The 24,620-nt window shown below is 42.3% G+C and overlaps 1 protein-coding gene across 1 annotated transcript in view; it reads right to left on the bottom strand.

Annotated features, from left to right (window-relative positions):
* The window catches only part of LOC126198320 (spermatogenesis-associated protein 22), a 136,481-nt gene that overhangs the window by 84,021 nt on the left and 27,840 nt on the right, over positions 1-24,620 (bottom strand). Inside the window, exon 2 of the mRNA XM_049934711.1 lies at positions 603-690. Within this exon, the coding sequence (XP_049790668.1) occupies positions 603-690 (88 nt within the window). The remainder of the gene's footprint in view (positions 1-602; positions 691-24,620) is intronic.

Below are 24,620 nucleotides of genomic sequence, written 5' to 3'. Positions count from 1 at the left end.
GTTGAAAAATAGAGTTTTGCAGAAAAAGAGTGGAGAATAATATGGTGCATTGTAATCCTGAATAAAACCAACCTGCTTTAAGAAAAAAATGTATGTCTCATTGCTATACATTTAACAGAATGCAAAAGAATTTCACATAAGAGGCTATAAATACCAGCACAACACAGAGGGGAAAATTAGTATAGCTATTCCAAGACAAAGACTGGTAAAAGCAGCCCACTTCCCCCAGAGTAAGCACCCTAAAAGGGCACTAACGAACTGCCACCCCTCAGCATGGTCCATGTTGTCTAAATTATTTTTACAAAAACATATAAATGGTTGGCTGAAAATCCATTCTATTACATAAAAGAATTTTTTTAGGTACAGATGGTGAACATGTGTTAAAATTTAAAACATTTACTAAACATCCATAATCGTGTAATTAAGTATATCGATGTTATATAGGCAAGATGAAGGCTATTTTGTTGTATACATGGTCAGTGGTGGCCAAAGATGAATAAAGACATCTTCTGGTTGCTTCACTTTCTTTTTGTCAGACAGCGTATTTAAGAAAATGTAACAGGCCTTGTTTTAATCTACCTTGCAACAAATGCTTTTCTTACCTAATCTGACTATCATGAGGATATCCAACTGGTGGGTTGTAGCAACTATAAGCAGATGATGGACCTGGTTGTGGATTCTGGTACAAGCCTGTAAGGGAAAAAATCTTTTAACCAGATTAACGTAAGCCCAGAGCATGTAAAAGAAAGCAATGTAGCAATCAAGCACTCACACATACACTGTGGCTATCTAAACAATGTGCAACTAAACATAAAATCTAGTTAACTGATTGTCCTTCCTTAGATATCCAAAAGTACAACCAAATTACATTTTGTGGTGATGATTACAATCAGAATGAATGCACGTAAAACGATGAGGTGCAAATGGTGCAGTCATTTTTTAAAAAAAAGTTTTTCATAACCTTGTCACCTTTAACATACTCTCCATTATACATCATACATTTGTCCAATTCATGAATTCAGAGAAAATAAATAAATATGATAAACTGGCAGAACCATTGTGTTCCTGCAGTTCCCATTAATATTTTAAGCACAAGTCATCCTCTCATACTGGATGATGGACCAAGGGAAATGGACACTTCAGAACACATCTAGAAATTGACGTAGAAAGCTGTGACAGTTGTGATGGGAGGACAGTCAAGAAATTCAGGGAATGCGGAGACTGAAATTCCTCTTACATTATCTTTCACTCTAAATGTGATGGCCAGTACTGACACAGACAGTGCTGCCAACAGCATTGCTCTCTTATTTATTTTAATTTTTTTCTGAAGGCAGCACCACCACAATAACTATAGCACACCCTATAAAGAAGGCAACCCAGGCCATGGAGTCGGTTTGCTTACTCCAGCCATATACTGTTCAGATGCCACATGGAAGCTAATCTTACTATGATTATTGATGTGGAACAGTTTACAAAGTAGATACTAATTCTGACAGGGCCTGTTATATACTCTGTTGATGATTAGGCTAGTCTCAGTTAACAGTGTCAGTATACTTTTACCAGTGCTTCAAATATGTTTTGTCATGTGTTGCAATAAACTGTGTTACATGGACTCCTCTACAAGATGGACTTATCAAGTAACAGGAACAGAGGAAACTTCTCCAACTGCATTGCAGCCAATATCATCAGCGACCCCATTACCCCCTTTTAATGAGAGAACTATCAGAAATACCCTCATCATCTTTTTGATGTACACTGGGAAATGAACCCAACAGTTCAGCAGACACTGCTTTTTGCTTGGTCTTCTCAGAGAATAGTTTTCTTCACAAATTGTGCTCTCTGCAGAACTCCAATACTCCACACTTTTTCAGTACTTGTGAGTTGATGTCTGCAATGCTGTAGCGAACATACACATGTAGTTGTAGCATGCTTGCAGATGCTTCAGTTATAGAAGTTCCTGCCACAATCCTACTCAGACTGGGTGACAAAATTAAAACACTGAAGTCAATATTGTGGATCTGTTTGCAAGAGTCCTCAGTGGGGACAATCTTATGTAGGCTCCAAGATTCATGATTGCATCATAAAAAAAGCCTCAGATAAAGAGGTTCGAGTACAGGCATTATGTTAGTGAAACCCACCATTATCTGAAGTTTTGGCATAAAGTAATGAATCAGTTCAGGCATTAGAACAGCATCTTCAGTGCTATCAGCATGTGTCCATAATGAACAGTCAGGTCCTGGTCATGCCACATCTAGCTCTGGTACCTCCTCCTACCATGGAATGTACACACGTCACCTGGGCCACTCCCCAAACCCCACATATACACTGAAGCGCCAAAGAAACTGGTGTAGACACGTGCATTAAAATACACGGATATGTAAATAGGCAGAATACAACACTGAGGTCGGCAACGCCTATACAAGACAATAAATGTCTGGCGCAGTTGTTAGATCAGTTACTGCTGCTACAATGGCAGGTTATCAAGATTTAAGTGAGTTTGAATGTGGTGTTATAGTCGGCACACAAGCAATGGGACACAGCATCTCCAAGGTAGTGATACAATGGGATTTTCCCATACGACAATTTCATGAGTGTATCGTGAATATCGGGAATCCAGTGAAACATCAAATCTCTGACATCGCTGCAGCTGGAAAAAGATCCTGCAAGATCGGGATCAACGAAGACTGAAGAGTATTGTTCAATGCGACAGAAGTTCAACCCTTCTGCAAATTGTAGCAGATTTTAGTGCTGGGCAATCATCAAGTGTCAGCATGCAAACCATTCAACGGAACTTCATCAATATGGGCTTTCAGTGCCAAAGGTCCACTCATGTACCCTTGATGACTACACAACACAAAGCTTTATGCCTTGCCTGGGCCCATCAACACCTACGATGGACTGTTGGTTACTGGAAACATGTTGCCTGATTGGACAAGTCTCACATCAAATTGTATCAAGCACATGGACATGTGCAGGTCTGGAGATAACCTCATGAATCCATGGACCCTGCATGTCAGCAGGGGACTGTTCAAGCTGGTGGAGGCTCTGTAATGGTGTGGGGCATGTGCAGTTGGAGTGGTATGGGACCCCTAATACATCTAGATACAACACGAGCAGGTGACACGCACATAAGCATACTGTCTGACCACCTGCATCCATACATGTTCATTGTGCATTCTGACGTACTTGGGAATTTCAGCAGGACAATGTGACACCCTACCCATCCAGAATTTCTACAGAATGGCTCCAGGAATACTCTTTTGAGTTTAAAACACTTCCGCTGGCCACCAAACTCGCCAGACATGAACATTATTGAGCATATCTGGGATGCCTTGCAACATGCTGTTCAGAAGAGATCTCCATTTATGAACAGCCCTGCAGGATTCATGATGCCAATTCCTTCCAGCACTACTTCAGACACTAGTCGAGTCCATGCCATGCCATGTTGTGGTACTTCTGTGTGCTCGCGGGGGTCCTACATGATATTAGGTAGGTGTACCAGTTCTTTTGGCTCTTCAGTATGTCATAACATAAGCTCAGCTCACCTGAATTCTGCATCACCGCCAACAGATACATCAACTAGTCATATTTCCTTGGTTCCTCACCACAACTATCTTTTGTCATGATCCAGTAATTTTGTCACACATTCTCACCAGAACTTTGGACAGAAGTGGGCTCAATATTTCTGCTACTAGGAGTTCAGTCATTTTTGTTCAGTTTGTCAGTCTCTTGTTATCTGTCACGTACCCTGTTTTGAGCAGAACGATGCACTGACATACAGTGGCATCTGACAATGGGTAGGCCTCACATATTATTTATTTACTTACTTATTCTGGGCCAATTCCTGGTTGATATGGGAAGAACTCTCTCACTGACGCATTGACAAACTTATTTGCCATAGGGAGTCCAAAGTTGTTACCTCACAGGCTGTGTGAACCGCGAAACTAATGTTGCAAACGAGTGTATCACTGAAATATGCACTAACTTTAAGAATGTCGATATTGTAGACATAAACAGATTGGAGCGAAGGTTCCATACAGTCCATGGACTTCATTTAAATACGCCAGGAAAGAAATTACTAGCCGAAAAAATATGTACTCGCATTTCGAAGAAGAGTGAAGAAAAAAGTATAAGTGACAAACAAACGGAGATTAAGAAGTGCTTTAGACGAGTTCCAAGCTGTGCCATTGGCCAAATGCAAATTACGAAGTGGTTTAAACCGATTAGGCAAGAAACAATCAATCAAGTCGTCAGCCAAACGAAAATTACGAAATGGTTTAAACCGAAGAGGACAGATGTGGATGAAGCAAAACTTATACAAGCTCCAGAAGTTAACTCACCTGCTGATTGCCACCAGTGAACAGAAGCCACACACAAGAAAGATACAGAAAATTTTTTAGGGTAAGTGCTGTATTAGAAATGCCATTAGATAAAGAATCAGAAACCGTTTCAACTTAAGTTACTAAGTACCCAGATTTTGCTATACTTCACCATAACGTCCAGTCACTCACAAATAAAATTTCCATGTTGGAAGCACTACTCCAGTATGCACTAAATATAGACATAATTTGCATTACTGAACATTGGCTACGAAATGACGAAGTAAAATTAACCTCAATCTCAGGATATAGATTAGCAAGTCATTTTAGCCGAGAGTTTTCCAAACATGGTGGCTCTGCTATCTTTGTGAAAGAACAAATAAAGTTCTGTGATGTCAGTAAAAGTTATATTGACTCAATTGAAAAAGACTTTGAACTTTCCATTACCAAACTGCCAGAGCTTAATTTCATAGTTATTAACATATATAGAGCACCAAGTGGAAACCTGTCAGTCTTCATGAATAAACTAGAGGTTCTGCTGAACAAGATCAGTACACTAAATATGAAGATAGTGCTTTGTGGGGATTTCAATATTGATTTTTCAAAAGACAGCAGTGGCAGAGATACTTTGATAAATATGACCAACAGATCAATATGATCCCCACAATACACTGTCCAACAAGATTAACAGAATGCACAAATTCCATTATTGACCAAATATTCATCTCAGAAACAACTTACAGATTCACAAGCAGAGTACTGATCATGGGTTATAATGATCATGAGGCACAGCTGCTGTCCATAGAAATGCCAACAAGTAGTAGCAGTTCCGGAAAAGTAGTTGAAAAAAGAACCTTTTCTGAAGATAACATTAGAATTTTTAATCTCTCACTGGCAAAGGAGAACTGGGAAATCGCGACTCAGAACAATGTTGATAGCATGTACATGAGTTTTCAGAGCATCTTTCTTCACTATTTTAATGTAGCATTTCCAAAAGTAGTAGAAACAGTAAAACCTAACAACAATAAGCAATGGGTAACTTAAAGGCATAAAAATTTCCAGTGAGAGGAACAGATTTCTGCAGTACTCTTGTACGAAATATAGAGTAACCCAAGAATTCGCAGATTATTCAAAAGCCTACAAAAGAATCTATGGTAGAGTAGTCAAAGAGGCAAAAATTATGTGGAATCACAATTTGATAAGAAACTCATCTAACAAAATGAGATCCACGTGGAGAGTTATAAAGAAAGAAACTTGTAGTTCAGTGCCAAAGAAAAAGAATGTATCATTAACACCAGAAGGCTCAAAAGTCACATACCCAAATTCAGTTGTGGAAAATTTCAATGAATACTTCACCTCACTAGCTGAAGACCTCATTCAAGTGCACTGTCAAGGACCAGTCTCAAGTTCCTCCAGCAAGTCAGTGACCTTCAATGCTTCTATGTATGTGTATGAAACAAACCCCAATGAAATTATACGTAAAATTAAATCATTAAGCAATAAAATGTCAAGTGGTCTTGATGAAGTACCTGATTTCATATTAAAAGCATGTGCTCACCACATAGCAAACCCCTTGGCAAAAATTTTCAACCTCTCTTTAAAAACTGGTGTATTCCCAGATATTTTTGAAATAGCAAAAGTTTCACCACTGCTAAAAAAAGGCTCTTCTGAAAAAATATCAAACTACCAACCCGTGTCACAGTTAAGTTCCTTCTCAAAAATTCTAGAAAAACTCTTCTATGACAGGCTTTTAAGTTTCATAAATAAATATGCACCTCTTACAGTACAACAACATGGTTTTAGAAAGTCTAAATCTACACAGACAGCAATTTTCGAATTCTTAGACTGCATTTTAAAATCCCTTGATCAACATAAATTAGCTGCAGGTATTTTTCTAGACCTATCAAAAGCCTTTGACGTCCTGGACCATAACATTCTGCTCGAAAAATTAGAACGACGAGGAGTAAGAGGTGTAGCACATAGCTGGTTGTGTTCATATCTAAAAAACCGCAGGCAGAAGGTATCACTTCAGTATGAATTCAACAAAATGAATAAAACAAGAAACAACTCCTTTCTTTCTAGGGAATTACCAATAAAATATGGTGTACCACAGGGCTCAGTCTTAGGTCCACTACGCTTCTTGATTCATGTGGATGACTTAGTTGAATATATGAGTCCTACAAAAACTATCCTGTTTGCCGATGACACCAGCATATTGCTCACTGGATCCAGTCCAGGAACTTTGCGGTCCACAGCAGAAAGTTCTATGAAAAGACTTTCTGAGTGCTTTACAAAAAACAAACTCATTATAAATACTGAAAAAACTGTGTGTGTCGATTTTCATTTAATTCCTCCAACTAATCAAATGTCTATTCAAGCCCAATTAAAAAATGATCCCCTGGAAAATGAAAGTGTCACAAAATTCTTTGGTCTTTGGGTTCAGCAAGACTTAAAAGTGGGACACACATATAAATAACTTATGTAGAAAACTATCATCTGTGTGCTATGGCCTAAGAATTTTAAAGGTTACAACAAGCAAACCAACAGTACTGCAGGCATACTATGCACAGTTCCACTCACTAATCCGATATGGTATCATTTTCTGGGGATACTCAACTCACAGTGTAAAGGTTTTTAGAATGCAAAAAAGAGCTTTAAGAATAATTTGTGGCCTTAAAAAGATGGAGTCCTGTAAATCCCATTTTACTGAGCTTGGTGTTCTAAATGTTCCAAGTTTATTCATTTTTGCAACTATCTTGTTCACTAGGGACTACCTCCTGAAAACAGGCAAAATGCAACAGAACAAAAGTGTACATAACTATAGTACCAGAAGGGAATCAAATATACATCAAAAATATCACAGGACAACCACCAATCAGAGGAGCATAATTAACATTGGTGTAATACTACACAATAAGATACCAGAGGAAATAAAAAATACCACTCATCCAATATTTAAAGCTAAACTAAAGGCATTTCTAATAAAGCACTGTTTCTATTCTGTCAGAGAATTTCTGAATAAGTAACAAAATTAATTGTAGTAGGTACCTAATTTTAATTGCTAATACTATGTATTATTGTAACTTATCTTTGACCTGTCCAATATCAATTGTACAATTTGTGCTATATGATAAAACTGGACCAATAAAAAAATCAAATCAAATCATGAGGTCGAAGGAAGTTTAAATCCAATTAAAGATCAGTCCACATTCCCAGTAATGGACAAACACATTTACAGGAACATAACCTTTTTGGTACTACTGCCCACAAATGCTCTATAGATATTTGGACTAGATTCTTTTAATCAGTATGGTTTCTTGGTACATGAACAGATTTCCCCAGTTTCTCCATTTATGTTGAACCAAGCAGTTGAGAATTTATGCATGGAATTTACTGATTTATTTGTCCCCAGTTTAGGATATGTTAAGGATTTTGCAGTATGTATTACAATGCAAGAGTTAGCTACAATACAGTTTGTTTAGACTCATTCTATTCCTCATGTAACACATGAACAAGGCTGAACTACACTGAACCAGAATGAAAGGTTGTTTGTCTACTCCAATCTAGCCAGTGGCTGGCATCCGTCAAAGTGATTTGTAAACAAAATGGTTCAGCATAGTCCATATCAATTCAGGCAGGCTACGAAAAAATCTTACCTTCATAGTCTTGGATGTTGTTGAATTTGGCGTATGTTAAAATGAATGACTGAATAAGGAACATGTATTTTTTTTTTGTTTTCTCCAAAAAAATTTCTGCTCCACGATACAGCCCTCCAAAGATGACACTGCACATAACATTTTGAAGATGCGAATTTTGGAAAAAATTTTAAAATGCTCTATCTCTGGGACAGTTCTAGATATTACAAAGAAATCCTCCATTTGGACTTATCTGTCAAAGTTCTTTTACTATAATGTTCTGAACTTTTACTATAATTTATGGAAATTGTTTTTTTCAAAAATGCCAATCCATAAAATTTTGATTTTTTTTCTGTTGATTAGTACCATATAGTCCTACATTCTCTGAAAAGGACAGCTTCCACTTTTAGGTTGAACAGGTTTTATAAACAATTGAATTTTTTGCCATACATAAAACCTGTTTTATTACCACATTATCACACAAAAGGCTCATAAAAATCAAAACCTAGCCTTATTTCACATAATTTTAGTTTTGAAAGATGAGTAAGAGACTCATTATTCAAGCATTTTAAATGATTTGAAAATGTATGTGAAAGGTCCAAAGACTTCATCATCATCATCTTGGATAGTTTCCAGCCTCTGGACGAGTCTGTAAGGAACATAGGCCTCTCCATCGTCTTCTGTGTTGCCATCATCTCTCTGTCTTCGCCTTGGTCCAGTCTTCTCCTTTCTTCTGGACGCATTCCTCTACTCCTTTGAGCCATCTGTCTCTCGGTCTTCCTCCTGGTCTCTTTCCTTCCAGTTTCATCTCGTGCATCCTCATGGGTATCCTCTTCTCCTCCATTCTCTTAACGTGTACATACCATCTCAGCCTTGATTTCTCTACCCCCTCCCGTAATCGATCCATCTTCATTAACTCTCTGACCCTCTCATTTCTTAACCTGTCTATCTATGTCACTCCAATATTGTTTCTCAAGAATTTCATCTCACTAGCTTGTACTTTGCTTTTCTCTCTTCCTTTCATAAACCAGGTTTCTGATGCATATGTCAGGATCGGGACATAGTATGACTGGTATATAACCTTTTTACTGATTTGGGGTACATCATTGCTCCATATCAGGTTTCTGACACTCTTCCGAACTGCTTCTGCTTTTCTCCCCTGCTCATTTATTTCTCTGTTGTTTTTTCTATCTTCCTGTATCAGGCTTCCTAGGTACTTGAAACTCTCCACTCTCCTCAATCGTTCCCCACCAACTGTTATTCCCGTTGTTACCTTCTCCTTCATCTCACTCTTACTTATACTAAAGTTCATCCCATATTCTTGTACTATTCGTTCCCATACATCCAACTGCTCTTGTACTGAAACTTCCTGGCAGATTAAAACTGTGTGCAGGACTGAGACTCAAACTGAGTTGTGCTTGGGTAGCTCAGTTGGTAGAGCACTTAACCACAAAAGGCGAAGGTCCCAAGTTCAAGTCTCGGTCCGGCACACAGTTTTTGCCAGGAAGTTTCATATCAGTGCACACTCCACTGTAGAGTGAATATTTCATTCTGGAAACATCCCCTAGGCTGTGGCTAAGCCATGTCTCCGCAATATCCTTTCTTCCAGGAGAGCTAGTTCTGCAAGGTATGCAGGAGAGCTTCTGCGAAGTTTGGAAGGTACGAGATGAGGTACTGGTGGAATTAAAGGTGTGAAGATGGGGCATGAGTTGTGCTTGGGTAGCTCAGGTTGGTACAGCACTTGCCCGCAAAAGGCAAAGGTCCCGAGTTCAAGTCTCACAGTTTTAATCTGCCAGGAAGTTTCATATCAACACACACTCCGCTGCAGAGTGAAAATTTCATTCTGCTCTTGTACTTCCTCCTCCTTATCCCCCCTAAATCATCAGATCATCTGCAAACACCATAGCTTTCATCTTCCTTTCACCAATTACTTGTGCTACTGAACTCATTATAAAATCCATCACTACAATGAAGACTAATGGTGAAAGTGCACTTCTCTGCCTCAAGCCATTCCTCTGTTCAATCCAATCTGATCTTTCTCCTCCCACTTTCACACAGCTCACACTTCCATGAGGCATTTCCCTTATCCTCCAAATAATCTGTTTTGCTACTCCTCTATTCTCCAGGGCTTTCCACACTTTACTTCTACATACACTATCGTATGCTTTTTCAATGTACATGAAGGTCATTAGTGGATCTATTCCATATTCATAGTGCTGTTCCTGCAGATGTCATCCAGCAAAAATTAGATCCATCGTGGACCTTCCTGGTCTGAAGCCATGTTGCTCTTCTCTCATTCTTCCTTCCCATTTTGCCTGTATTCATGCTTCCAAAATTTTCTCAAAAATCTTTGTACAATGACTCATCAATGTTATCCCCCGATAGTTCTTGCACTCTTTTCTATTTCCCTTCTTAAAGATCGGGACAATTATTTCCTTCTTCCAGTCTTCTGGGATCATCTTCTGTCTTCACACAATTTCCATTACTCAATATAGCCATTGCATCCCCACTTCTCCTGCTGCTCTCGCCATCTCTACACTTGGCTCATCCAGACCTGGTGACTTCCCTCCCTTCATCTTGCCCAATGCCTCTTCCACTTCTCCCCATGTAAGGTCCAAAGACTTAAAGGTTTTAATTTATGCTGAAATTAGTCAGTCAATGAACTAAAAATGTGTTCCACTGTGTCAGTATCTTCCTTAGATATAGAGTGATGCCTTCCTGTTGAACCAATAGGAACTAGAGCACTTAAAATATTCAAAGTGTTATGAACAGGACATGAGCACTGATGGCGTTGTTGCTGTACTTCAGCTGGAAACCTGTATCCAGCAGCTTGTACATGTGGTAGCATAAAGTTCACTACAATTTCGTTTAACTTATTACTGGTGTCTATAATCTCTGCAATCCACCAGTCACAGTCATACACACACGCCACGAACTCCCCCTTCTCAGGTTGTGAAACTGCTGTTCCTGAGGTGATGGCCGAACGAATGAAATTTCTTCTTTCTTGCTCTGTAAAGTGCATGCAAAAACAGTTCGCCCATCACTTTGAGTCCAAAAATGTGTCTTCTGAATTCCTTTCACAGGAGTAGTTTGTTTGGACCTTTCATCTTTTTTGTGCTGATGGAATTCTTTGATTTCCTCTTTGGACAAAAGAATGAGAGCTGTGGATGTGTAAGATTTCACGACTCTCATAAAATCCTCAGCATTCTGAATCACAGCTGTATTTGGTCTGTAAAGATTATGTTTTGTAGCACAGTGCTTCAGCACGCCTCCTACATCATCGCAAGGCCCCTTCCCATGACCAGTAGCACTGTACGCCCACTCAGTTGGCACAAGCAAATTACTCAATTCAAACAGCTGGTAACAAATTTTAAAATGACTAGAAGCACCATCAGAAATAATGATGATGTTCTCTGCCCCTGTTTGCAGTTGAAGAATTTTGTGTATTGCTAGCAAAGCATCTACAGTCATGTCCTGTGCCATTGCTTATAACTGCAGCACTTGTGGTCTTGTTTTGAAAATATGAAAAATTGAAACCGGGTGATTACTCCAAAGATACACCCTTTCACTTCTGCAATGTATTGTTGTTGCAATTTCATCAGATGCTGGTGTGTTACTGCTTTCACTGACTATTTATCAAGTTCATCAAGGAAACTGTCAAAGGCAACAGTTTCCTTAATTAGTTTATTTTCATCCCGTGTCGCATATGTAACTTCTGCAGAGTTATCTGCTTCGTCTTCCAGGCCAAGTGTCTGTAAAGACAGTCCTCTCTTGCCAGGGCAGTCACCACATTCTTGAAACAAACACATCTCTCACTTTACAATACAGACTACTAATGACTTCACACACCCAACTAAGGTGTCATATGTCACGTGCTCCAGAAAGTTCTTCAAAGTTACCAAACAAAGTTCAAAATTCGCGCGCTACACACATAAACAGACATCTCTAGGTAGGTGTTGAACTACCCACTTAGTTTGTAATGCATAAAATTTTGATCTTCCAATATGTGAAGTTGTATAGTTGCTCTTATAAATTGCAAAAGTTTCTTTAATACTGCGAGTCATGTACCTCTTCACTTTCACAACTTTTTGACCTTCAACTGTTACAGTTATAGTGTCTTTTTTGTTGGCACTCTGGCGAGAACAGTCCCATTTATCTACCAGATAAAATGACTGTACTATTTGAACTTGAGCTGTTTCTGGAGGATGACCGTAATAGGGATCTGGTCTTCCAAAGACTCCTTTTACAGACCTCACATTCCTTGATTTATCTACCATGTACTTTGATACTGATGGAACTTGGTTCAAAATTGTTTTCTCTGAAAATGTCTTTCGAGTAACAGTTAAAACTTGCACCTTTTCACTGTAGGATGCACAATATTCAACAGCTGAATTGATATTTGTGAAAAATTCCTGACAAAAGGTGCAAGAGTGCTTTGGTTCATTTTCTTCTGAAGATGTAATTTCTACTTTGAAGAGTGTGGTCAGTTTTGCTGTAGTGTATACATCCATAGCTTTAGTAATTTCTCTACTCTTTCTTGATGCGGTTTCTTGACAGGATTAACACCTACCTCTCTAGTTGACTGATTCAGGGTATTTAATTCTTCCTCTATTGGTGAAAAATCTGCATCATATGCACCGTGGGAGGCTTCACCTTGTTCAGATACTATCATTGCTGTTATTCTGTCTGCAAATAGTCAGCACACTACGCTCTCCTGTGGTCCCAGTCAGAAGACATTTCTAACAGTCCTTTTCACAAAACCCACTGCAACTGTGTCAACTGGCAAATTCCTCACAAAAACAAAAAACTCACTGGATGGTCTCAGATTTCTTAGAAGCCTCTTCAGTAAACAAATTAGCACTGAACAACTACAATACAGAAACCTGTAATGAACAACCACGACAAAGAAAGTGACAAGAATCTACAACAAAGTGTAAGAAATATCTGCAAGAATGGAAGTGAAAAGAAATAGCTGCAACAAAGAAAGTGATAAGAAATAACTGCAACAAAGACAATAGAAATAAACATTGTAACAAAGAAATTAGTAAGAAACAACTTCAGTGAAGACCTACATTACCCTTGAAAGTTTAAAAAAAATGATGTTTTAAAATAAAACCTGTCCAACTTGAAAGTGGAAGCTCTCCTTTAGAGAGAATATAGTACATGGTACTAATCAACAGAAAAAATCAAACTTTTCTAGATTGGCATTTTTGAAAAAAACACTTTTCTGTAAATTATAAAAATAAATTCAAAAGGCGACAGTAAAAGAACTTTGACAGATATGTCCAAACGGAGGATACCATTGTAATCATAAAGCAATTATCTTTCAAATAAAAAAATACTCTAACTAAATATCTAGAACTGTTACAGATGTGGCGCCGATGAGATCGACACCAGTATCGATCTGAGCATCATCTTTGAACATAGCTAAACATTATCTTTGTGTAGTTCCGCCAGTCAGTTCTCTGTAACCCTACTTGTGTGAAGAGGTAAATAAATGAACTCCTGATTATAAGGTGTTGTTTGGTGTATCTCACCCGAGCATCCACCTCACTGGTGACCCCGAGTTGTAACATATTCGGTTTTCACCGTTTTACTGTGTCCGCGGCCTCCGCGTCGGTTATTTTCGCGTGTATTACATCAACACAATATTCGAACAATGGCTTCAGCCCAACCCCTAACGCCGGATTTTGTGATCGACATGCATCGTGTTGCGAGCAATGTACATCTGCCAGGACTGCAACATGATGCCTCTCACTCGTCGATTACGCCAATTTCGCCGGACGTTTTCGTGCATGCAACAATAAATGAGGTTAGGAGTGTGCACGACTCTGGCTATCAGATGCCTTTGTTCCCGCCACATGTGCCCTCCCTCATCGAACGTGCAGTTACCTCTTACAGATCTCCGTGCAGTGCGGGATCAATGCTGATTTCTGCAAATGCTCCGTTGGATAACCTACCACCGCCAGGACAACAGTTTGCCACACCGCAATCCGTGCAGTACCACGTGGATTCCTGCCACGTGGCCGGAACTGCTTTGTTCACATGGCCAACCTCCTCAACATCCGACTACGCCCGCGCCTGCCTCGGTTCAGCATCAGCACATGCCTTCCTGCTTCAATACCTCGGCCTGCAACAGGAACAATGGCTTGTTATCTGTGCCTGACCTCCATTTCCGACCTACTGCTACGCCTCAGTGTTTTGTGCCACGACATTCATCTTTTCCACACACCGTTTTGAGTGAAGTGACTATGAACAGTGAACATTCACACATTTTGCCCAACGTTCGACATCATTTTCCTCACTGTGCTTTTGGACAGCCGCACCTCCGCAGCCTCCCTGCAACACAAGTGGTTCCGACTCTAATCACACGTCACGTTTTACGAGAACTGGCACGCATTTTCAAACTTTGAACTTTTTCTCACCTGTCGCCCCTGCGCCGGCTCCAGTCGAACTTCCACAACCGCAACTGACACATTACGGTGTCTCACCCGCGTTGGCCTTCCGCATCGTGACGGATCGCGCTCAACCACAACACGTCACCTTCATGCTGCCACCCAACCAGCCATCGTTGCCACATACCCTGGAGACACACTCTCCTGGAATACTGCAGCAACAACAGCTCGTTTCAGGCAGTGCCCCGACGAATTCAACTCACCCTGTTCTTCCGAATGTTCTACAACGCTTACCGATGCTGCCGCTGTTCAATCCCAACAGGGCAACAACCTGGTTCAAAATTGTGGACGAAGTGTTCGATCATTTCAAACTTGACGAATCAACCAGATTTCTGTGCCTTATCATCCACCTGCATGACCAGGAAGACTTGATTGCTGACCTGGTCGACACCCTGGACTCAGCTGCCTGGTAAACTCTAGCCAAAAAGACAGTTCTACGTTGGCTTGCGTGCTCAACTGAGACAGCAATACGGCAAGTGCTCCACGTCGAGCAACTAGGCAACGACAACCCTTCACAACTTTGGAGACGGCTACGGGCCCTGGTCAGTGACGATCTACTCTCTGACACAGCTCTCCTCACCATCTGGACAGATAAACTACCTCCCCACATCCGCTTTGCTCTGGCTCAGAGGTCTCCCGAACCTGTCGAGCAACGAATGACAATTGCTGACAAACTACATGAGGCATCACTGCTCTATTTCGCCAGCCACTGCCTACCTGGCAAGTCTCAGGTTCAGGCTCCTCGTCCCGCGGCCATCCACAGCCAGGGCCACACTGTACCGACCATTCCGCTCGCTCGGGACGCAGTATACAAACAGCTTGGACGTCACAGGCTCCGCCCTTGGTCACGCCCCCTCCTGCAACCGAACCGGCTGCAGCCTCCGAACCTCGGCCACCGCCTCTGGCAATGAACTTTCCACAAGAAATGCAGCCGCACTACCCATACTGTTACTTCCACACACAGTTTGGTGAGGCGGCATGGAACTGCATACCACCCTGCTGCTTCCCAAACACAAATCGCAGGTACGTCCGGATGCCGCCTCCTGCGCACAACATGACAGGCACCTCCCAGTGCTCCATTCTGTCTGGGAACAATCGGATAATTACGGATGATGTTTCGCTGCTGCCTACGTCCTTAGTGTCGTCAAACATCCGCTCTCATCATACTTCACTGCAAGCTGTGAATTCTACTAAACTACAATGCTCGGGTTCAACCTCGAACGTCGTCTCACTCTCCGCAAACTGAAAACTGAAGTGGACTTTTTTAGTGTGCAATATTGAGGAACCTATACTAGGCATTGACTTCTTGCGACACCACAAACTTTCACCAGACCTAGTGCGAAACACCGTGTTTCATCACCCGTCCAATACTCACTTCTCCTGTGCTCCATCGAGCAAACCCCCCCCCGTGACACGTTGGTCCGAGCTCATCTCATCCGTACATGCTCGGCTCTGTCGACGACATTACAAGAAACAACACACAAGTGCCTTATCAAGCTTGAAAACATCGCTCACCTACGCAAGGAAAACTTCGAGCTCTCCCTCCGGCTCCACGAAACTCAGCTCAAACTATCCGACTCAGCAAAGGAATTACAGACACTGCAGCAAGGACAAAGCAAGGTCAGCAAGTGTGCTGAATCTGGTTGTAGTCCCAGCAATCGAGCCTCCATGTGCTTACCTCCCGCTACCCCTCGCAACTGTGCTATCAAGTCTACCATAACGTGTACTGACAGTTCCACAGGACCACACCCCCCTAACATGGCAGCATTTAACACTCGGCTGGATACAAGTGCGCATGCGCGACGAGCATCACATGTTCCCGTACTGACAGCTCCTACCCCTCCCCTCGCAGACAGCACCTCAAACTATGCAACTTCGGCTCCTGTGCACCGCCGTGCGAACGCCACTGACAACACAAACAGTGCACTCGCGCTTAGTGCTTCGCCTGCGACCGGGCTGCGACAGGCCGCGCCCTCGGACAATGGACTCACTAATGCTTCATGAGCTCTACCGAGCTCACCCGACCACGGTGCCACGCTTCAGGCCGGCGGCCATCTTGTCACGTTGACTCCTGGGACACTTCACCACCTCGGCTCCCGTCAGATCCGCCGAGTGGCTCCGAACACCACCATCTCGCCTTGCCTGCCCCGCCCGCCTCACATTGTAAACAAACCACCTCCCGTGCCGCCAGCAACATTTCCGTCGTCACCAACGGCATGGTTCACAAGCTTCGCCTCATGCCAGGCCCCCCGATCTCCAGTAAACCACGTCGACTTTCTCCCCAGCGCCTCTCCAACTTTAAAACGCAGATTTCTGAACTTCTAAGCTCCGGCGTCATCGAACCCTCTGCCAGCAGCTCGTCTACACCCATTCATATGACACCCAAGAAAGACGGGTCCTGGCACATGTGCGGAGACTACCGTCGACCAAACGCACGAACAATTATGGACACCTACCCCATTCCCAACACTGCCGACTTTACCAGTTCCCTCGCAGGTGTGACCACGTTCTCTGTCACTGATTGCAAACGGGCCTACTACCAGATCCCCATGGCTCCTGAAGACATCGAGAAGACAGCAATCACCACCCCAATCGGGTTACTTCAGTTTCGATTCATGCCCTTCGGGATAAAAAACGCAACCCAGACCTGGTAACGCTTCATCAATGAAGTGCTGTTCAGCCTAAAATTCTGCTTTGAATATCTTGATGACATTCTTGTGTTCAGCTCCTCCGCCGAGGACAACATTCGACATGTGCAAACTGTTATGGACACTCTCGCGGCAGCTAGCATCAAGACCAACCAGGACAAATTGCAGCTACATCAACCTGCTGTCACTTTTCTTGGTTTTTGGGTCTCTGCCGACGGCATTTCACCGCCCCCTGACAAAGTACAAACAATACTAAACCTACCCAGACCTTCGTCATTCAAAGAGCTCCGGTGCTTTCTGGGGACGGTTAATTATTATCGCCATCATCTACCTCAGGCTGTGAAGATTCAGGCTCCACTGACGGACGCCTTGACAGGCACCAAGACTTCTGGATCTCGGCTCGTTCCGTGGACCCCTGCTATGACTGACTCTTTCACTGCCCTCAAAAATCTTCTAGCCGAGGCCTGCACCATCACGCATCATCATAATGCGCAGCTTTTCATCACCTCAGACGTGAGCAATACTGCCATCGATGCTGTCCTTAGCCAGACAGTCGACAGCCAAACTTCGCCTCTGCAGTTCTTCTCGTGCAAGCTCACCAATGCACAATGGAAATATTCCGCATTTGACAGGGAGTTGCTTGGAGTCTACGAAGCGATCAAGCATTTTAAGACCGACGTTGAGGGACGCCCTTTCTATGTTTTAACAGACCACAAACCCCTGGCTGCGGCCATTTCAAACCCGCCAGCTGACTCGCCTCCTCGCCGTTTCAGATACATGGACTTCATATCTCAGTTCACCACCGATGTCAGACACATAAAGGGTGCTGACAATATAGTTGCTGATTTCCTTTCACGAGTCGACGCCGTTCATTCGCTGTTAGACCTCTCTGACCTGCCTAATCTCCAACCCGCTGACGAGGACACACGAAACCTGATTTCAGACTCTACCTCTTCACTACACTTCGTCTGCACCACCTTCCCTGGCATTTCTGGTGAGATCTGGTGCGACGACAGTACGGGCATGCCCCCTCATCCCAACCACGCTCCGTCGAGGTGTCTTCAACGCACTGCAAAATTTAGCCCACCCCGGTGTTCGTGCGTCCGCCCGCCTCGTAGCGGAGCGCTTTGTGTGGAGACATGTCAACAAGGACTGACAGCAATGGGCACACTCCTGCGTCACGTGCCAACGCTGCAAAGTACACAAGCACACTTCACAGCCCCCCCCCCACCAGGCGCCTTTTCAATCCCTCCTGGGCATTTCCAACGTATTCACATTGACATTGTCGGCCCTCCCCCCCCCCCCCCCCCTCTAACAGCTTTCGTTATGTTTTCTCATCTATCGACTGAACAACTCGCTGGGTCGAGGCTGTCCCCCTCCCCAATATCATGGTAGAAACTGTTGCTCGAGTTTTCGTCGAGTCATGGGTATCGCGTTTCGGATGTCCAGCTATCATCACAACTGACCAGGGCAGACAATTTGAGTCAGCCCTGTTCAATGAGATCTGTAACATTTGCAGCATCCGGCGCATCCATACCACAGCATATCACCCGCAAAGTAACCGGCTAGTTGAGCGCTGGCACCACACTTTCAAGGCGGCTCTTCGATGCTACGACTCTCTTTGGACACAGACCCTTCCACTTGTGCTACTGGGCATTCGTGCAATCTATAAGGAAGACCTCAAAGGCACAATAGCCGAGTTCGTATACAGCCAGAACATTGTTCTCCCTGGCGAACTTGTGAGCCCTTCTGCTTCTCTCCCTCAGTCTGACTTACCTTCCTTCGTGGACCGCATCAGATGCCACTTCATCAACCTCCACATCCCTCCGCCCACCAGCCATTCCCACCCTAAGGTTCATGTCCCGAAATCTCTGAACAATTGCGAGTACGTCATGCTCCGAGATGACACTGTCCGTGCTCCCCTCCAACCGCCGTATACTGGCCCGTACCAAGTTCTCCAGCGCTCAGCCAACACCTATGACATCCAGATAAAAGATTCAGCTGTTACAGTCTCTCTCAACAGACTTAAGCCTGCTCATGTCAAGCCCACTTCACCCCCCTTCAGGCCATGACCACGCCACTCATTGTCGTGGCTCACAACGCTCCGACCACTGCCTCCACGTCGAACTTACTCACTCAGTCGAGTGACTTCCAGCTCCAATTGTCAAGCTCTTCTACGACCTCACCCTCTACTCCAGTCTCATGCACTCCGTCGAGTGACCACATGCTCCCCACGTCGAGCTTACCTACGATCACGTCCTCGATGCTGGGCCCTTCTCCAGTCCCTTTGACCTCTCCCCCGTCAACTGCCTCGCCCTGTCGAGGTTTCTCACGCACCCCCCCCCCCCCCCCCATCATGAACGTGCCCTCGCTCGAGGTGTTTGTGCCTGTCCCCCCAGGCATAATCCACGACGTCTCTATAATACTACGTGATGACACATTGTTTGTCGTATGTTTCCCTTCATCTGGTGCTCATGACACAACCTCCGCCATTCGTTGACCTGGACATGCTTCGTGTGTTCGCCACGCCCACTGGAGACATCGTCGTCATCGATCCGTTCCTCCCGCAAACCGCCGGCCTACCTGTCGCCGCACGACCACCACGCCCAGTACGACGCCCGACGCACTTCAACGACTTCCAGGTTCGGTGGCCGGACCTTCCTTCACGCCAACTACCAACACAGCTCTCAGGAGTACTCCGTACTGAAGGGGGGGAGGGGGGGGGTCTATGTGGCGTCCATGAGATCGACACCAGTATTGATCTGAGCATCATCTTTGAACATAGCAAAACATTATCTTTGCGTAGTTCTGCTATTCAGTTCTCTGTAAGCCTTACTTGTGTGAAGAGGTAAATAAATGAATTCCTGATTATAAGGTGTTGTTTGGTGTATCGCACCCGAGCTTCCACCTCACAAAGATACAGCATTTTCAAAATTTTTCTGGAATTCTCATCTTCAAAATGGTGTTCGCAGTGTCATCTTTGGAAACAGAAAGTATCTCGGGACAGGAATTTTTTTGGAGAAAACAAAAAAACACGTGTGTCTTACTTACTCCTGAATTTTAACATATGCTGAATTCAGTGACATCCAAGACTATGAAGGTAACCCCTGTGTTTGAAGTGATACGGATTATGTCATTCAGATTATGTGGTTATTTTAAGAAATCAATGCTCAATCTGCAAATAATATGTATTCTTTCACCTCAAAGTAGGTGAATGTTATATGACAATAGATTTATGAATTGTTAACCTCCATATTATGCTGGATGCAAAATTAAAGTTTTTTTTTTCTTGTAGTTAATATTCTTTCAGCCTATTTCAGTATCAGAGGGTCCATTTCAGTGCGGCCGGTACTTCCTCACTCTTTCAACACTCGTTAGTACAGCTTATACCCAGCGGAATCTTACAGCTTTCCCTCTAACATATAATTGACACCCTCACTCATATGTGTAACTGCTTATGAGTGTCATGCATTTTTTTCTGATCAGCTAAAAGCATTCAAAGTTATTCATATATTCAAGCTGGTGACAAAGATAAAGTGAAAAACAACTGCCTCATTCCAATAACAACCTGTTTTTCAAAAGTATTGGAAAAAATAATGTGCAATAAATTAGTAAGGTTTATGAACAAAAATGGAGTATTAGCCATGGCTTTCATACTAAGAAATCAACTGAGATGGCAATCTATGAATGCATAACCACTGTTTTAAAAGCTACTGACAAAAAACAGGAAACAGCAGGTACACTTTTAGGCTTGACTAAATTTTTCGACATGGTAAACTGCAGAATTCTTCTAACAAGCTTGAGTACTATGGCAACAGGGGACAGCAAATCTGCAACTACATCTACATCTATACTCTGCAAACCACCATGAGGTGCATGGCAGAGGGTACATCCCATTGTGCCAGTTATTAGGGTTTCTTCCTGTTCCATTCACGTATGGAGCATGGGAAGAATGATTGTCTGAATGCCTCTGTGCATGCAATAATTATTCTAATCTTAGTCTCATGATCCCTATGTGAGAAATACTTAGGCGATTATAATATATTCCTAGAGTCATTTAAAGCCAGTTCTTGAAACTTTGTTAATAGACTTTCTTGGGATAGTTTATATCTTTCTTTAAGAGTCTTCCAGTTCAGTTTCTTCAGTATTTCTGTGACACTCTCCCACGGATAAAACAAACCTGTGACCATTCGTGTTGCCCTTCTCTGTATGTGTTCAATATCCCCTGTTAGTTCTAGTTGGTATGGGCCCCACACTCTTGAGCAATATTCTAGGATGGTTCGCATGAGTGATTTGTAATCAATCCCCTTTGTAGACTGATTTCACTTCCCAGTATTCTACCAACAAGCTGAAGTCTTTACCCATGACTGAGCCTATGTGATCATTCCATTTTATATCCCTACAGAATGTTACACCCAGATATCTGTATGAGTTGGCCGATTCCAACAGTGATCCGTATATATATTTTGTGAAGTGCAAAATTTTACATTTCTGAACAATTAAAGCAAGTGGCTAATCTTTTCACCACTTTGAAATCTTATCAAAATCTGACTGAGTATTTATGCAGCTTCTTTCAGATAGTACTTCACTATAGATAATTGCATCATCTGCAAAAAGTCTGATGTTACTATTGACATTGCTGCAAGGTCATTAATATACAACATGAACACCAGGAGCACCAACACACTTCCCTGGGGTACACCTGAAGTTACTTCCACATCTGACGATGACTCTCCATCCAAGATAACAAGCTGTGTCCTCCCTACCAAAAAGTCATCAATCTAAAAAAATTCACTTGATACCTCATATGATCATACGTTTGACAGTAAGCATAGGTGTGGTACTGAGTCAAATGCTTTTTGGAAATCAAGAAAACTGCCATCTTCTTTGTTGCCTTGATCGAGAGCTTTCAGTACGTCATGTGAGAAAAGCACTAGTTGGTTTTCACACGATAGATGTTTTGAAAATCTGTGCTGGCTGGCACTGAGGAGGTCATTCTGTTTAAGATACCTCATTACATTTGAGCTCAGAATATGTTCTAAGATTCTACAACAAATTGACATCAAGGATATTGGACGCTAGTTTTGTGGAACACTTCTACTACCCTTCTTGTAGATGGGTGTGACCTGTGCTTTTTTCCAAGAAGGGGACATGAATTTCTGTTCAAGGGATCAACGATAGATTATAGTTAGAAGAGGGGCTAATTCAGCCACAAATTCAGTATAGACCCTGACAAGGATTCCACTGGGGCCTGGAGATGTGTTCAATTATAATGATTTAAGCTATTTCTCAACACCACTCACACTAACACTTATTTCATTCATCTATTTGGTGATATGAGAATTAAATTGGAGATATTCTCCTGTGTTGAAAATAGAATTAAGCATTTCAGCTTCTGCTTTGCTAGCCTCATTTTCATGCCTTTATATATGACCAGAATTTCTTTGGGTTCTGTGAAAAATTATTTGACAATATTCTGCTATGGTAGTCATTGAAGGCATCACATATTGCTCTCTTGACAGCCAAATGTTTTCATTCAGCATCTCTCTATCAATAGCCATATGCTTTGTTTTAAACCTATTATGCAGTAATCTCTGTTTCTTTAGAAGTTTCTTTACACTGACTGCATACCATGGAGGTTCCATCCCATTATGGACTTTTCTACTGGGTACATATCTATCCAGTGCTTGGTCAACAATTCTTTTCAACTAGAGCCATAGCTCCTCTACATGCTCCAGCCCTGTGCTGAAAGTTTCAAGTTGCTCGTTGAGATATGGCATTACTGATTTTTTTATCTAGTTTTCTGAACATATATATCTTTCTGCTTGTTTTAGTTGTCCTTCGTATTTTAGTAAACACTGTTTCCACAATCGCGTCATGGTCACTGACACCAATTTTGACGTGAATATCCTCAAAGACATCAGGTGTATTTGTTGCTATTAGACCCAATATGTTTCCATCATGAGTGAGGTTCCTAAATATCTGTTCTAGGTAGTTTTTACAAAAGGTATATAATATTGTTTCACGGGATATCTTATCACGCCCACCACTAACAAAACTGTAATTTTCCCAATTAATTGTTGGAAGACTAAAGTGCCGACCAATGATTACAGTATAATTGGAGAACTTATGTACAAGTGAAATGAGGTTTTCTCTAAAGTTTCCGCATACATTAGGAGGCGAGTCTGGTTGGTGATAGAAGGGTCCAATTATCTTTTTATGCCCGCCCTGAGACTAAGTCTTGCCCAAACAAGCTCATATGCAGCTTCAGTTTCTATCTCAGTGGAACTGAATTTCTTGTTTACTGCAACAAATACACCACCTCCATTTCCCATTTGCCTATCCTTTCGATATACACTTAAATTTTCCTCAAAAATTTCACTGCTATCAATTTCAGATTTCAACCTTCTCTGTGCCAAGTATTGTGCAAGCTTCACTGCTTTTATGTGCACTTCAAACTTTAGCACTTGGTTGCGAATGCTTTGGTAGTTTACCATTGGGATTTTAGCACTATCACCTATATGAGGCATTTCTTTCAATCTTACACTGATACTTCTGTGTTCCCTACAGCTAACGTTATCTGAATTGGATTGAGTGTCACCTAACCTAAAAAACCCTTTTGTGCATCCCACACATAGTCAGCTTGAATGGATTCCTTCATTTCTCAGTGACCTCAAGCAAAAATTGTGCATTAGACATATTCATGTAAAAGCACATATTGTCTCTGAATATCTGTCAGAAGAGTGCCCAGTCTATGAGGTACCTCAAGGGTCAGTAATGGGACCTTTTCTTTATTTCATATAGAGGGTGAGCACAAAGTCTTGCCCTGACAATAAAAATTTATAACACAATAACAGTTTGACATAATAAGTTATATTTGATGCCATTACATAGGTTAGTGTTACTAGATTTTTTTTTAAGACCACTTACGTTAGTAAACCTCAACGTGTGCTCCCTTGGTAGCTCGGAGAATGTCGAGATGGTATTCCAGTTTCCACCAGGTATTTCGTAACATGTGTTCTGTCATAGTACCCACAGCAGCTTGTATCCTAGCCTTCAGTTCGTTGATGTCAGCAACTGGTGTGACAAAGACTCTGTCTTTGATATACCCCCCAGAAAAAAAGGTCAAGGGGCGTAATGTCTGGAGAGCGGGGTAGCCAGGGTGTTGGACCGTTCCCGTTCCTTCCAATCCACCGATCTGGACATTACTCTTCTCTCCAGACATTACGCCTCTTGACTTTTTTTTCTGGGGCTATATCAAGGACAGAGTCTTCATCACACCAGTTGCTGACGTTGACGGACTGAAGGCTAGGATACAAGTTGCTGTGGATACTGTGACAGAACACGTTATGAAACACCTGGCGGGAACTGGAATACTGCCTCGAAATTCTTCGAGCTACCAAGGGAACACACGTTGAGGTTTACTAACGTTAAGTGGTCTTAAAAAAGACTAGTAACACTAACCCATGTAACGGCATCAAATGTAAATTATTAGGTCAAACGGTTATTCTGCAATAAATTGTTATAATCAGGGCAAGACTTTGTGCTCACCCTGTATATCAA

The sequence above is a fragment of the Schistocerca nitens genome, chromosome 1 (assembly GCF_023898315.1).
Source record: "Schistocerca nitens isolate TAMUIC-IGC-003100 chromosome 1, iqSchNite1.1, whole genome shotgun sequence".
Taxonomy (NCBI): Eukaryota; Metazoa; Arthropoda; class Insecta; order Orthoptera; family Acrididae; genus Schistocerca; species Schistocerca nitens.
This window is presented reverse-complemented; position numbering and strand designations above follow the sequence as displayed.